Genomic DNA, 15,050 nt, shown 5'->3' with positions numbered 1-15,050 from the left:
ATCCTCAGGTTTCACACTCATCGGGAGTGATGTCAAGCTGAACAGCCCCTCGTCGCTCGTCGGCCAGGCGCTCACGGAGATCCTGCAGCACCCGGAGCGAGCACGGGACGCCCTGCGTGTGCTGCTGCACCTGGTGAGGGCTGGCAGGACCCTCTGGGGAGCTTGGGCAAGGTGCCGGTGAGAACTGGCCGGGACAGCATGAGATGGGGTGGCAAGATCCAACTGTTCGGTTTCCTACCTGGAGGGGTGGTGGTGAGAGGAGACCTCAGGGTCGCGGGTGGATTAGCGGATGAATCGCCGGCCGGCAGTAAGACCCCCGCAGCTGGCAGACTTCATTACCAGAGTCTTTCCCTGGATTCAGGGAAGCATTGATTATGTCTTTGGCCAGCCCCAGTGTCCATGAGGCCTAAAGGCGCCTGCACAGTTAGAAGCTGGCAGCTAAGACAGCTACTCAGAAGGTGCAGCTAAAAGGCCAGGGGTTAAGGGCTGACCTGGACTACAAAAGATTCCCTCACCCCCAAAACAAAATGGTGGCACAAAACGTGTCCTATCTTTCCCCTTTGCTCAGAACATGGAGGGCAGTCTCTTATCATTCCCAGCCCAACCCTGGCCCAGGCTGGGCCCATGCAGCACAGACACACGGTTGTCTGTGGTTACCTCACAGGCTTAGAGCAGACACCATAGCTTCAGAGAACCCACTGCAGGAGTGGGAAGTAGGCTGGGGTCTAGGTGGGCAGGCCATATTGACTGGGTAATCATCTTAGTGCATGAAGAAGACCCAAGCCAGGCTGTTGAGCCCCCCAACCCCGAGTCCGGGGCTCTCTACACATTGCTGAGAGAGAAGGTGCATGATTCCTTGGGCTTGGGTCTGTGTGGAGGTTCTGACCCTTAGGCCATCGGCATGTGCTGTACCTAGGGGAGCCCAGCCGCTGTGAGCAGCCATACTCCAGGCCCCGAGGATGCCGAGACATTAGCTTTCTCCGTCACCCCATATCTGTGAGCCCTTTCGAGTCCCCCACTACACCAAAGGCACTGCTGCACGCCACTGCAGACTTCTCCCAGCTGCCCTTTCTGCTCACTCTGTCCAACCGGCCTCAGGGCCTCATGAGGCCTCCGGCTATAGGCATATCCACTGCTTTCCTCCTCTTGGTAGTGGCCAGAGCCACACCCCCAAGCCCCCACCACCCTTTCTTGTAACAATACCTGTTTGTCCTGCAGGAGGCAATGTGCCTCTGACCCCTCTGTCCCAGGGACAGCCACTCCTGACCCCTAGTAGGTGGACACTTCTTTTCCCCCAAACGTCTGATTTGTGCTGCGCTCTAAGAGAAGCCTCAGGTGACATGCTAGACAGTCTGCAAGCCTCTGTGGGGACACATGTGCCTGTGACGTCTCAGGACAGAGCCAGGTGTCCATCGGGAGAGCTTTGTAGAAAATGAGAATCTGGCAGGGTGGTGAGGGTGCAGGCCTGGGCAGGCTCTGGCCTGAAGCTGTTTTCTGCAGAGTAGAGAAGGGAAGACTCCTTGGCCCCAGCCCTGCAGCTCTGATGACCAGCTCCTGGCAGTCACACACCCTCCTATGCATAAAACCTCCTCAGTATCGTGTCCCAAAGTCTGGCCAAATGGCCTTCCTAGGTGGCAGTAGTCAGCATGACACCCACTTCCCCCAAAGCCCCAGGAGGAGGACCGGGGCTAACCTGGGTCTCTAACTGCCCCATTACCACCAGGTGGAGAAGTCCCTGCAGCGGATCCAGAATGGACAGCGCAACGCCATGTACACATCGCAGCAGAGCGTCGAGAACAAAGTGGGTGGCATCCCTGGCTGGCAGGCTCTCCTCACTGCAGTGGGCTTCCGGCTGGACCCTGCCACCAGTGGGCTGCCGGCAGCTGTCTTTTTTCCAACCTCAGACCCAGGCGACAGGTTGCAGCAGTGCAGCAGCACTCTCCAGGCCCTGCTGGGTAAGCTGCCCTGGCACAGGGATACCACGAGTCGTCACAAGGATGCTGGGCCTTGTAGCTAGAAACATGCCCCAAGGTGACAGAGTCCCCGAGAGGCACTGCCACGGATGCACGGCTGATGCCCACCTTACCCAGCCTTCCTGTCTATGATGGTGTGCTGGCCCCACCTGGGCTGGGGGATGAGAGTGGTCCCAGGCAAACATTGTCACTAGTAGCTATGCTTCTGGCAAAACCACAGAGCAGCCAGGCTGACACAGGCGCATGGCCACCTGGGGTCAAGGCTGTCCCAGCGCCATAACTGTGGGGGAGTAAAGCACAGCATCATGGCCCCTCTTCTCTGGGGGCCACGTGCTCCAGGCCACACAGGAACATGCCACCGGCCAGGCCAACCTGCAGTAGGCTAACCATCCTCCGTGCTGAGCACCGGAACTCCTTCCCTAGAAGGTGACTTCTGCTCCTCTGTCCCTGCTTAGGTCTGCCCAACCCAGCCCTCCAAGCACTGTGCAAGCTCATCACAGCCTCAGAGACAGGCGAGCAGCTCATCAGCCGGGTAAGTACAGCTCAGTGCAGGCTGGGCAGAAAGAGTGACCGGAAATGTGGAGCGTGCCTGCCCTGCCTCTGAAGAGAGAGAATAGCTAGGATGGCATCTCTGAATAAGCAAGGGCTACACAGTTTCTTAGGGCTCACGGCCTTGCCTCTGATCCAGGTGTCACCAGAACCCTCTATTCACTGTCCTCTCGCACCCTGCCACCTCCCGAGGCTCCCCCAGCTATCTGACCAGTGTCACAGTGTTGGGCCAGCACCTGAGGGCAAAGCCTTTTTAGAGAAGAGGCAGCTTTGAGGAAATGTGGAATTGGGGGGGGGGGCGTGAATTCTGACTCTGAGCTCCGAGCAGCCCCATTCCCAGCAGCTTCTCTGTCCACCCCCCTCCACCTGCCCCAACTTTCCTTCTGGCCACTGAGAATCCAGAGACCACCCAGGTGTACAGGTGGGGGGGAGGGGATCTGGATGGCATTCTTCAGGGAAGCAGAGTGGTTTCCCTGGTCATCCAGGAGGGTGGAACTTGGCACAGTAATGCATGTTGCTGAGGAGTATCGACCAGTCTCAGCTATGCGCAGCATAGCTACCCTGTGTGAGCTTCAGCAGGGCAGATACCCTCAGTGGTTCCTGGAAACTCCTCTGCCCTGGGACTGTTGGCACCATCACTGGGACACAGAGCCAGTCAGTGACCTGGCTTCCTTGAGTCCCCACTGCTTTTATAATTAGCACGCCACATCCGTTCACTGAATAGTATTAGAGAACACCTCTAAATCACTGCGTGTTAAAACATCCAGAAGAGAACTCCAGACAACTGCAATCTTGTCTCTTCTCCAGACAAGAATGCAGAACTTCACCCCTACACCGTGGGCCTGGCCAAGAGCCTCAGAGTGCCAGCTGTTTATGTCTCTTGCTTTCGTGGAACAAAGGGACCTTGGGTCTGTTCACTGTGGGCCCCAGGATGGCTGGCCGCTGGCCAGGGCATCTCCTGTGTGCTCACCTCCTGTGTCCCCCTTGCTGCCTCTCACTCCTCTCCAGTCAGAGCCAGGCTGGTGCAGCATCTTCTAAGGCAGCGAGCGGCTTGTGTGCATATCTGCTATGCTTGAATCTAAACTCTGTCTCTCTCTCTCTCTCTCTCTCTCTCTCTCTCTCTCTCTCTCTCTCTCTCTCTACCCTTTCCTTTCTTTATACTCTGCTGGCTGAAGGCTGTTAAAAATATGGTGGGAATGGTAAGTACAACTTTAATTAGCAGCTGCTGTCAGGTGAGCACCTTCCCACCCACCCCTGTACCCTGCAGCTCTGAGCTCGCTGGCTGTGCACAGGAATGCTGGCACAGAGTTCTGGGCTGGGGGCTTGTACCCTCCTCTGCTCTGGCTACCCCTTTCCTGTTCCGCTCTGTCCTGATTTGACCTCTCAAGTTCCACCAGAGATCAGCAGAGGCAGAACCAGTGACAAACACAGGCAGAACATCCCTACCCCAGAAGCAGGGTTCACCTGACACCCAAGTGGGTCACACGAACTGTTCCATGAGCATTGTGGTCACAAAATGTAGAAATCAAATCTTCCCCATCTAGTGCAAGACCCTACAGATGGCCTACCTTTAAGGCATGTAAGCAAATCAGAGGCAGTCCCAGCTCCCCTCCCCAACTCCTGCAGCCTCTCCTGTGCTAAAAGGCAGAGGAGGTCTGGGGCCCCTAGAGTCTCCTCTACCTTCGCCACACACAGCGTCTTGCCATACTGTCCATGGCCAGCACAGAGGGCACTGGGTGTGATCAGGGGGGCTGCAGTAGGTGTGAACAGGGAGGACTGCAGTAGGTGTGACCAGGGGGGGGGGGGCTGAGGTAGGTGTAACCAGGGTGGCCTGAGGTAGGTGTGACCAGAGAGGACTGCAGTTAGGTGTGACCAGGGAGACTACAGTTAGGTGTGGCAGGGGAGGGCTGCAGTAGGTGTGACAGGGGAGGGCTGCAGTAGGTGTCATGGGGGGGGGCAGCAGTAGGTATGACGGGGCGGGGCTGCAGTAGGTGTGACCAGGGGAGGCAGTAGGTGTGACAGGGGAGGGCTGCTGTCATGGGGGGGCAGCAGTAGGTGTCATGGGGGGGCAGTAGTAGGTGTCATGGGGGGGCAGCAGTAGGTGTCATGGGGGGCAGCAGTAGGTGTCATGGGGGGCAGTAGTAGGTGTCATGGGGGGCAGCAGTAGGTGTCATGGGGGGGCAGCAGTAGGTGTCATGGGGGGGCAGCAGTAGGTGTGACCAGGGAAGGCCTGCAGTAGGTGTGACCAGGGAAGGCCTGCAGTAAGTGTGACCAGAGAAGGCCTGTAGTAGGTGTGACCAGGGGGGCTGCAGTAGGTGTGACCAGAGAGGACTGCAGTAAGGTGTGACAGTGGGACTGCAGTAGGTGTGACGGGGTGGGGGTGGGGCTGCTGCAGGTGTCATGAGAGGTCAGCAGTATGTGACAGGGGCCATGAGGCTTGGGTGGGATGCTCAAAAGGCTGCATGTGTATGCTCACCTCTGTCTGTCCCTCCCTCAGCTCCATCAGGTGCTGGTTCAGCTGCAGGCGTGCGAGAAGGAACAGGACTTTGCCTCAGCTCCCATCCCTGTCTCCCTCAGTGTCCAACTGTGGCGGCTCCCAGGATGTCATGAGTTCCTGGCGGCTCTTGGTAGGTCCAGGTGCCTCTGACTTAATTTCAGTTTTCCTTACTCTGTTTTCCCTGTGTTTCTATTGGGTCAAACCCAGTGTGGTAGAAATTTCCAATCGATTTAGAGGCTGATGCTGCAGCCCCACTTCCCTCCATCACAGTGTCTCCTCTAGTCTGTCCTGACCTCACCAACACAAACACAGGCTTTACCACGTGTCCAGGGGGCTGCTGGCTAGAGGAAGGGACAGTGCCAGGCCAGACCTAAGCAACTAGTAGTCAGGACAGAAGGACCAAGAGCAGCACCAGGGTAGAGGCAGGAAGGGGCCCCCCAGGCCTAGGGCAGGGCAGGGCCTCCAGGCCAGGTAAGGAACTCTCATACCATTTCCTTTCCTTCCCCACCCCACGGTCTCCAGCAGGCTCAGTGATGGCTCAAATAGGGAGCCTGGCTGGTCTCCTCTGGGGACAGTCTCTGGCCACAGTGCTTGCTGGCTGTCTCTGTGGGGCTCAGCTAACCTAGAACACCTGGGCTCAAGGGCCGCCCCCACCTCAGTGTGGCTGCTAGGATGTCTCTGAAATCATTTAACTGCTGCATCAATGGCTCATTAGCCAGCTTCTGGCTCAGGAGAGCCAATGCCCTCTGTGCTATTCTGAAGCCCATTAAAACCCATAGGAGGGGGCGCTAGCAGCCCCTCGGACACAAATGCAGAAGGGCATCTCAGACCCCAAGGACAACAGATACGGAGGGCATGCGGGCAGACCTTGCCCTCAAGCAGAGAGGGGCCTCCTTCCTGGATGCCAGCCTAAAGTCCTGCCCCAGTGCTGAGCACATGGCTTTGTGGCCAAGGAAGACTGCAGAAGAGTCGGGCAGCATTCCACAGCAGCGGGCAAGGCTGTGCACAGGAGCTCTTCTGAGCAAGGCAGCCTGACCTGATGGGTCAGCTGGGAAGTCCCCCCTGGATACTCACTGGCACCCCTGCCACGCTGCCCATGGTGAGGGCCGTGCCTCTTCCGTGTTCCTCTAGGGTTTGACCTGTGTGAAGTGGGCCAAGAGGAAGTGATCCTGAAAACCGGGAAACAGGCTAGTCGGCGCACCACCCACTTTGCTCTCCAGTCCCTGCTGTCACTCTTCGGTAAGCTCCTCCCCTGTCGCTCTGGAGAGCCTGGTCCTTGGGGTGTGCAGGCAGCAAACGCATTAGCTTGCCTGGGGCCAACCTAAGGAACCACTGCCTCAGGAACAGCAAAGTGGGGACAAGACAGGAGGCACTGGAGCTAATGGGACATGGCATGGTGGCAGGGTATGCCTGTCCTACTCCAGGGCCATGTAGGTGAACATGGTGTAAGAGGAGGCCCATGGGACTGCGCCCGGCTCTGCTGTCGTCCCAGGGATAGGAAGCTGGCAGCTGGGTGATAGCTATGGCTAGAGGGCAGCTGAACTGACAGGTCCTGCTAAAGAATGTAACTGTAACAGGAAGGCCCAAGGGGTTACTGGGCTCTCAGAGCAGGCACCGACCAATCAGTCGATCAGGGCAGCATTGCACAGACATGGAAAGCAGCGGCAGGAACGGGTTGGAGGGCTGTCCTGGGCACAGTGTGCACTCTACTGTCCAGTGAGATGCCTGCTGAGGGAGGCCGGGATATCTGGGAAGAGGCCAGCGCAGACAAGAGGAGGAGCTCCCTGCCCTGCTGGCAGGCATGGCGGGGCGGGGGGTGTCAAAGGGCAGAAGCAGGGGATGTGCACGCACTGAAGACAAGCCTTTGGGGGCCTGAGCTCACTAGTGATGTTCATAAGAACAGTAAGGACTAAGGCTTGAGTGGAAGGTGACAGGAGCCGAGAAGGGGCTGAGGCCTGTGGCACATGACTAGGCAAATCCTAGGGTCTTTTACTTGTGGTTGACAAAGTTGGGGTTAATTCACATTGTCCTTGTGTAGTAAGTCTTCGCTAGCTTCCAGCATTAGGGAGGCTTCATGAAGGAGGTGTCGGTCTGTGAAATCCTAACTCTTTGGCCTGACTGTTCGATGCCTAGATTCCACCGAGCTCCCCAAGCGCCTCAGCCTGGACAGCTCATCCTCCCTGGAGTCCCTGGCGTCGGCACAGTCCATGTCCAACGCTCTGCCCTTGGGCTCCCAGCACCCCCCTTTCTCGCCCACTGGGGCAGACAGCATTGCCTCCGACGCCATCTCCGTGTACAGTCTCAGCTCAATTGCCTCCTCCATGAGTTTTGTCTCCAAGCCGGAGGGGGGTTTGGAAGGCGGAGGTCCCCGAGGACGACAGGACTACGATAGGTCCAAGAACACCCACCCACAACGAGCCACCCTGCCACGGCGCCAGATGTCCCCCCAGGCCAGACGCGGGGCCAGCAAAGAAGAAGAAGAATACGAGGGGTTCTCTATCATCAGCATGGAGCCTCTGTCAGCCTACCAAGGCGAGGGGAAGACACGCTTCTCCCCAGACCCCAAGCAACCGTGCGTCAAGGCACCGGGTGGTGTGAGGCTTTCAGTCAGCTCCAAGGGAAGTGTCAGCACGCCCAACTCCCCTGTGAAGATGACCCTGATCCCCAGCCCAAACTCTCCCTTCCAGAAAGTGGGTAAGCTGGCAAGCTCAGACACAGGTGAGTCGGACCAGTCCAGCACGGAGACCGACAGCACTGTGAAGTCCCAGGAGGAGAGCACTCCAAAGCTGGACCCCCAGGAGTTGGCCCAGAGGATCCTAGAGGAGACCAAAAGCCACCTCCTGGCAGTAGAGCGCCTTCAGAGAAGTGGTGGCCCCGCCGGCTCTGACCGAGACGATGGCGTGGTAGCGCCCAGCAGCACCACAGTCTTCAGGGCCTCAGAGACCAGCGCCTTCAGCAAGCCTATCCTCTCTCATCAGAGGAGCCAGTTGTCACCGCTCACTGTCAAACCCCAGCCCCCAGCCAGGAGCTCATCCCTTCCCAAGGTGAGCAGCCCTGCCACATCAGAGGTGTCGGGCAAGGATGGCCTGAGCCCTCCCGGCAGCAGCCACCCATCGCCTGGCCGTGACACCCCAGTCTCCCCGGCAGACCCGCCACTCTTCAGACTCAAGTACCCCAGCTCTCCTTACAGCGCTCACATTTCCAAGTCCCCCCGGAACGCGTCCCCTGCGTGCAGCGCACCATCTCCAGCGCTCTCATACTCTTCAGCGGGCTCTGCTCGCTCCAGTCCAGCTGATGCCCCCGACGAGAAGGTGCAGGCTGTACACAGCCTCAAGATGCTCTGGCAGAGCACACCCCAGCCCCCGAGGGGCCCCCGGAAAATATGTCGAGGTGCACCGGGAACCTTGACATCAAAAAGAGATGTCCTCAGCCTGCTAAATCTGTCCCCTCGGCATGGCAAGGAGGAGGGTGGGGTGGACAGGCTGGAACTGAAGGAGCTGTCTGTGCAGCCATGTGACGAGGTGCTACCCAAAGTTCCCACCAATGGCCACTGGTGCACAGATACAGCAACCCTGACAACCCCCAGTGGTTGCAACCCAACAGCTGCCGCCACGCGCCCTCTGAGACTTCCCTTGGCCAACGGTTACAAGTTCCTGTCCCCAGGACGGCTCTTCCCTTCCTCCAAATGTTAAATCAGCTTCTTGCCCCGACTCAGTGCACACCACAGCCAGGGTCGCTCGGCCCCTCGTCCAGTGCGGCCACCCACCCACACAGCCACCGACACCGTCTCTCCCCAGACAGGTGGGCTCCCTGGGCAGGTCACTGCCATGCCAAATACCACTGTACTCACGGGTAGCCCCTGGGCCAGATTCACCAAAAGCAGGTCTTGCGTGGGAATGGCAGTGCCTTCTCTGCCTCTTTGCCCTGCTAGAGTTATGCTCCTGCCACAGGGTTTGCTACCAAGTCTCTATGCACACCTTTCCTACAGGAGCACAGACGGCTCTTGTTGGGCTTCCAGGTGCTGGTGGGACATCTAACGTTCTAAGTTCTGCACTGATGCATTGCATTAGCCAAAAGGACAACTATGGTTTTTAAAATGCCAATTCTTTGTGATTAAATTGTAGCCATTTTTGGTGGATACGGAAGTCACAGCCACAATGCAATAACTCGTGTTGAAAGCTTGCACCCCCAGCTGCTCCCCATGAGCGAGGCCAAGGGCCTTTTGACCCCACTCTGGCCAAACTTGAATTTTCTTAAAAAAAACAAAAAAACAAAAAAACAAAAACAAAAATAAAAATTCTGTACTCTTGTCCAGGCATTTTAGAACTATGCAATTGTGGTTTAAAACACAACATTGTGCTTTTAAAACATGACTGACCTTTTTGTACATGGATAAACACTTGGTTTTATTATCAACAATACTTTGCATTTATAGCCATTATTTTTAAAAGCTCAAGAAATTTTAAATGTCAAATTTTGAATATCCATCCATAAGTAAGAATCAAGTTTCCCTGGGGGAATGGTTGAAATTATTCAATTTCCTTATTTAAAGAAAAAAGAGAGAGAGAAAGAAGGAAAAAAATTTTTTAAAAAAACCCACAAAAAAATGAAAATCCAGTCCCTCGCTAGCTAGACCGGAACTGCTGCCGTGTCGTTTGCTGCCTTGCTGCAGAGCTCTCCTCTCTTGGTCACCAGGCCCTACAGCCCAGCTAGCCTCTTGTGATTACTGGCTGCCGTTCACCAGGTCAGTCTTTGCACACACTGCAACAGCTCCAGCTGCACCACCACCTGGTCAGGCGAAGACTCCTCCTGTGTGAGCACTGAGATGAAGGCCCCCACCCTCCCCACTGTGAGAGCAGTCATCCAGGCCCCATTACCACAGGGGTCTAGGGGCCTGGCTGGCATCATGACCCCCAGGACACTCCTGACCTCTAGTCAGCTCTGACTTGGGTTTGTTTCTGGTTGGGGGGTCTCTAGCCCAAGCTAGCCTTTCAGATTTTCAGGGATCTTCCTGCCTCAGCCTGCACCAACATGCCATGCTAGGACCTCCCTCTGTAGCCGCTGACAATGTTCTTTTGCAAACTGACTCCATGTTGCTCCAGTGAGTTTTGTCGTAGAGGATTCTGCATTTGACCCAACTACCTTGGTGACAACTATAACAAGAGTCTGTCGTTCTAACCTGGCCCTGGCCCTAGGAGAGAAATACTTGCAGCGTATACTATCTTAGGTTAGCAGGGAGCTAACTCACCATGTAGCAGATGAAAACCAAACCCAGCACTGTGCAAACGACTTGCAAAGAAGTCAGGTCCTCGGCAACCGAGAATCAACCTCAGCACAAACACGGGTGGCTGGGTTCTGTCCTCTTCAGCCACCACCTCAGCCTCTCCCCAAGTGCCCAGGAGCCTGGCTCTCTGTGCTTCACCCAGGGTGCAGCCCGCCATTCAGCAAATACCTCCACCCCTCAGACCATGCGTGGTTGTCAAGCCATGGAGGAGGACTTCCAGGCTGCCCTGGTGCCCTAGGTATGCTGTTGTTTTCCTGACTGACACTGAGCAGTACCTGGGATGCTTTTTATTTGTCTTAGATGTAAGTTTCAATGAAGGAAAACAGAATTGGCAAAATAACGGGACCTGTGTGCAGACCCAAGACGTCGTTTATGCCATTCTTGGCGATTCCATGCATGTGAAATCAAGTCAAATGAAGCGTTCTCAGCTATGTCGCAAAGAGGACGCTTCAAATCATGAGAGACTGTGTGATCAGAGTTCTGTAAGGGTCAGGGGTTGACGACCATGACCCACAGCTAGGGCTGGTGAATGAGTTTGAAGTTCTGTTTGTTTTGGCCATAAGCCAGCGGTGGATCGGACCTTTTAAAATGCTAATGAGTACAGCAGAAGTCCTGATTTTGCCTCTTGGTTCACAAAGCCTGAAGTCACCTGTTACCCAGCCTTTCAAAAGAAAGGTAGGCAACTCTTGGTACACACAACTGGAAAACGCCAGGAAGTATTCAAGGAAGCGGGGGAGACTGGCCGGCCCACGGGGCCCAAGGCCTCGAGGGCTCACACTTCGTGCAGGTGGCTCCTACCTAGCTCTTGCCTCTTCCAACCAACAGATCCGAGTCACAGTTACAACAGCGGTCTCTGTTTCCCCTTTGCTGGTAGTATAGAGACATCCCCTTAAGCTCAGGAAATAAAAGTTTTAATAAATTTTTACTTAAATGTTCTACCCTGCTCTACCAGACAAAGACACGATCCAAACGAGCGCAGCTTCCCCTGGGAGCTTGGTGGGATCACAAAGCAAGGCCGCAGGCCGCTCCAGTTTTCACCAGCAATGACTCCTCCTACCTGCAAACACACCCAAGAAAATCACCTACCAAAACTCACACATTGTTCCTGCACCAGTGTGCAGGTCTCACCTCCCTCCCTTAAAAAAAAATTCAGTCCACACTGATCAGTGGTGAGGTGCTGCCCCTGCACAGTAGTCCTCAGCACCGTGTATGCCGGCAACCTGCAGCAGCACAGCTTTCCCTCACACAGAATCGACTGTACTCGTGGCTTGTGAACTCGACCCGTTTGTAGAGAATCCTTCAGAGACGTCCACGCCAGCACTCAGCAGCCCCCGTCCTGGGCACCTCCCCACTTGGCATTCACTCTCCTTATATGCATTGTTAGCCACCTTTGGCCTACATGGACTCTTTTTGTAAATTACACAATTTCCAGACAGCATTAAACTTTTTATATTATGAAATTTGCCATGTAAAAAGAACTTCATATTTTTATTGAGGCTGTGGGCGCTTGGCCCTTCCTTTGTGATTCAGTGTCTATTAAAGCATGAGCCTGTCAGTTTTAAATGCTGTCTCTTGAGTCTCTATTCATTTCCCACAATTCCAGAGTGCCGTGTTTACAAATGATCACGCGCACATGCACACACACAAACACACACACACAAGTACACCTTGGGAAGAGAGCAAAGGACACTTGCCCGGGCACTCTAGCCACACACAGAACCTTAGATGGTCAACACCGTGGCTCTTGTAGACTCACAGTGGAGAGCCATGTCTACTGTTGAATGGCTACTTGGAAGGGAAAACACAACAAACAGGTTTTAGCCACCCAATCCCGCCCCTCAAGAAACTTTCAAGGAACCTTTTCAGGAAGAAAGACAACCTCTGTGTCTTTCTTTCACTAGGCGCGAGGCTAGTGAGTGTAGACAGCGAGGTGCTAGAGCACAGGCACTGTAAAGGGTGACATCTCACTAGGTGACAGCAAAAATGCTAAACAGCAATGTGTAAAACTCCGACGTCCGTGCTGCTGCTTGCAAGGCTCACTGCAGCACAGCCCCAGACTGCTCATAACGGAGGATGGAAAAATGGCAGCCCAAAGAAACAGACACCAGGAAAAAACGGCCCTGCTGCCTCACGATGGACTTAGCAGGAAGGCAAAAACCTAGACAACATAGCCTCAGAACTCACAGAGGGAAGAGGGAAGTGGACAGACAGTCCAGTGCTGAAAAATGTCCTGTCATAAAGGGAGACTTCATCCTGTAACCCTACACAGCCGAAAGAGCAGGGTATGTGGTAAGTTAGACCACAGCGAACAGGAAATCTGCCTCCAACAGTGAAGCCACGTTCCTCACATGCATGTGGAGGGTGTTTCATGAACACAGCATACATGCAGACCACACACTCACTCCCAGACAGCAGCAGAGAGCACTGGTCACCACCACACGGTCTCATGCAACTTATCAGTGGGTGCACATACATGCTGTGGCTTCTCGGCAGGTATTCCAAGTGTACTCCCTGACACAGAAGTAATCAACACAAAAATACTGGCTGGGGTAGAGTCTTGATAGAGCACTGTCCTAGAAAGTGTGCGGCCCCGGTTTGCACGCCCAGCACCACCTGGAGAAAGCACACACCACACACCACAATGTCAATGGACACCTCCAGCCACCTGGAGTTTGCTTCTGTCTGTGGTAGGAGTATCACTTACATATACAGGATCTTTCCAGACCTCTGGGAGCTGACACAGTGGACCCCCAATAAAACAAAAACCCTGAAGACAGCAGCTATCTCTTAAACTCAATTCTACATCCCCATACCTAAGCCAGGCACATCCGCAGAGTGAGCCTTACTCAGGGGTAACTGCTGATGACCCACCGGCCTGAGAACCTGTTACGGCATTTGCTGAGCTGTATAGTCAGGGAGTGAGGACAGCACAGGGTGTATCTGGACACACTCTCCTAAAATGTTTAATTCATGGTTGAACCCATATATGAGGAACCCACCAGTAGGGTACAGAAAGCCAGCTGTGAGTAGTCACAAGAATAAAACCGGGCTGGCCATAGTGGTGCATGGCCCGGCACTTGGAAGGCAGAGGCAGGCAGATCTCTGAGTTTGAGGCCAACCTGGTCAAAAAAAGGAGTTCCAGGACAAAATAGAAAAGCCCTATCTAAAAAAGGGGGGAGGCTTAAATTTTTTTTTCTTATACTGGGGCTAGAGACATGGCTCAGTGGTTAAGAGCACCCATTGCTCTTCTAAAGGTCCCGAATTCAATTCCCAGCACCCACATGGCGGCTCACAACTGTCTGATGCCATCTTCTGGTGTGCAGATGTACATGCAGACAAAGTACCCACATACATAAATACATACATACACGAATCCTTTTTTGAAATTGTGTATGTAATTGCAAGAATCCCAACCCTGGATGAGGCTGCAGCTCTAACTGCAAGTGCCATGGTCAACTCTGGGCCTGAGGGAGGCAATTCTGGACATCAGAGAAGACACAGGACAGAAAAGCCGGGATAAGCAAGAGGGCAGCAGAGGCTGCAACTCGGAATAGCCGAGAGCTGTCAGAAGCACAGGGCTAATGGGATGGGCAGGAGGGAACACTGAACCAGAGATACGCCAGAAGCCGTACGAGGAGCACACATGCCCAGAAATGCTCATGTGTGTCGAGCATGAAACGCTACATGGGGAAAAATGCAATTCCCTCTCATGGTCAAAACAGGAAGGCAGCAAGGAGACAGAAGCACAACTGCTGAGGCTGAGCCAGAGAGGGAGGAGGAGGGGGAGGAAAGGGAGGAGGGGGGATGAAGGAGGAGGGGGATGAAGGAGGAGGGGGAGGAGGAGGAGGGGGCACAGCAGCCCCAGAAGCTGAGCTCAAGGCACAGAGGCTGGAGAGGACAGTGGCAAGTGCTAGCTCACTTTCTGATGCTGTAAGAAACGAGAGAGGGGAGGAAGGGAGACAGACAGAGACAGACAGACAGACAGACAGACAGATCGATCAGTCTACAAAGAGAACAGGTGATTTCATCTCCTAGGTGAGTACTAATCTTCGGCTGGCCACAGCTCTGAGCCTTTGGGGAAGAGCATTCTGTTGGGAGCACAGGAAGGATGCAGCAGAGCTGCGGTCCCACCTTTGCTGTGACTCCCATCAGCACCAGGCAGCCACGAGGGATGCTGGGGACAGAAGCACAGCACTGTCACTAAGCACCTGACAGCCCTGCCTGCTCTCACCGCAGCTGTTTCCTGGTGAGATGGCCGTTCAGCAACTAATCTTCAGCTAGAAAAGATGTGAACGTTCCGAACCGTTCTGGAGGAGAAGCCAGGAACACAGAGCAGTTGTGGCCGCCCACCCTCAGCCCAGCCGGCAGTTCCTAAAATGAAAGGCCACACGTCATCCAAGGGCAGGGATTCTGTCTTTCCAATTATTTAGAATATATACAAGTAAGGTATCACGTTCAAATTGTCTCAAAAAAGTACAAAGTGTAAAAAAGGAGAGACCCATGTTATTACAAACAGAAAACCCTGCCCTTTTGTGTAGATTGAAAAAAAAAGTTATATTTATATGTGTGGGCTGAGGGGTGGCAGTGCCTGTGGAAGACAGAAGAGAGTGTTGGATTCTCTGGAGCTAAGGTGACAGGTGGTGTGAGCCATCTAACGTGGGCACTGGAGACTGAACCTCGGTCCTCTGTGAGGGCAGCAAGAACTTATAACCACTGAACCATCTGTTCACTGCTCCTCCCCATAAGA

General features: G+C 54.5%; 1 protein-coding gene across 2 annotated transcripts in view; it reads left to right on the top strand.

Annotated features, from left to right (window-relative positions):
- The window catches only part of Ttc28 (tetratricopeptide repeat domain 28), a 431,438-nt gene extending 419,572 nt beyond the window's left edge, over window positions 1-11,866 (top strand). For both annotated transcript variants that reach the window (XM_052169038.1, XM_052169039.1), the window contains 6 exons: window positions 9-133; window positions 1,724-1,955; window positions 2,429-2,505; window positions 5,020-5,149; window positions 6,151-6,258; window positions 7,153-11,866. In XM_052169038.1, the coding sequence (XP_052024998.1) occupies window positions 9-133; window positions 1,724-1,955; window positions 2,429-2,505; window positions 5,020-5,149; window positions 6,151-6,258; window positions 7,153-8,711 (2,231 nt within the window). In that variant the 3' untranslated portion in view covers window positions 8,712-11,866. The remainder of the gene's footprint in view (window positions 1-8; window positions 134-1,723; window positions 1,956-2,428; window positions 2,506-5,019; window positions 5,150-6,150; window positions 6,259-7,152) is intronic.
- Window positions 11,867-15,050: the final 3,184 nt, after the last annotated feature.

Source organism: Apodemus sylvaticus, chromosome 22 (assembly GCF_947179515.1).
Source record: "Apodemus sylvaticus chromosome 22, mApoSyl1.1, whole genome shotgun sequence".
Lineage (NCBI taxonomy): Eukaryota > Metazoa > Chordata > Mammalia > Rodentia > Muridae > Apodemus > Apodemus sylvaticus.
This window is presented reverse-complemented; position numbering and strand designations above follow the sequence as displayed.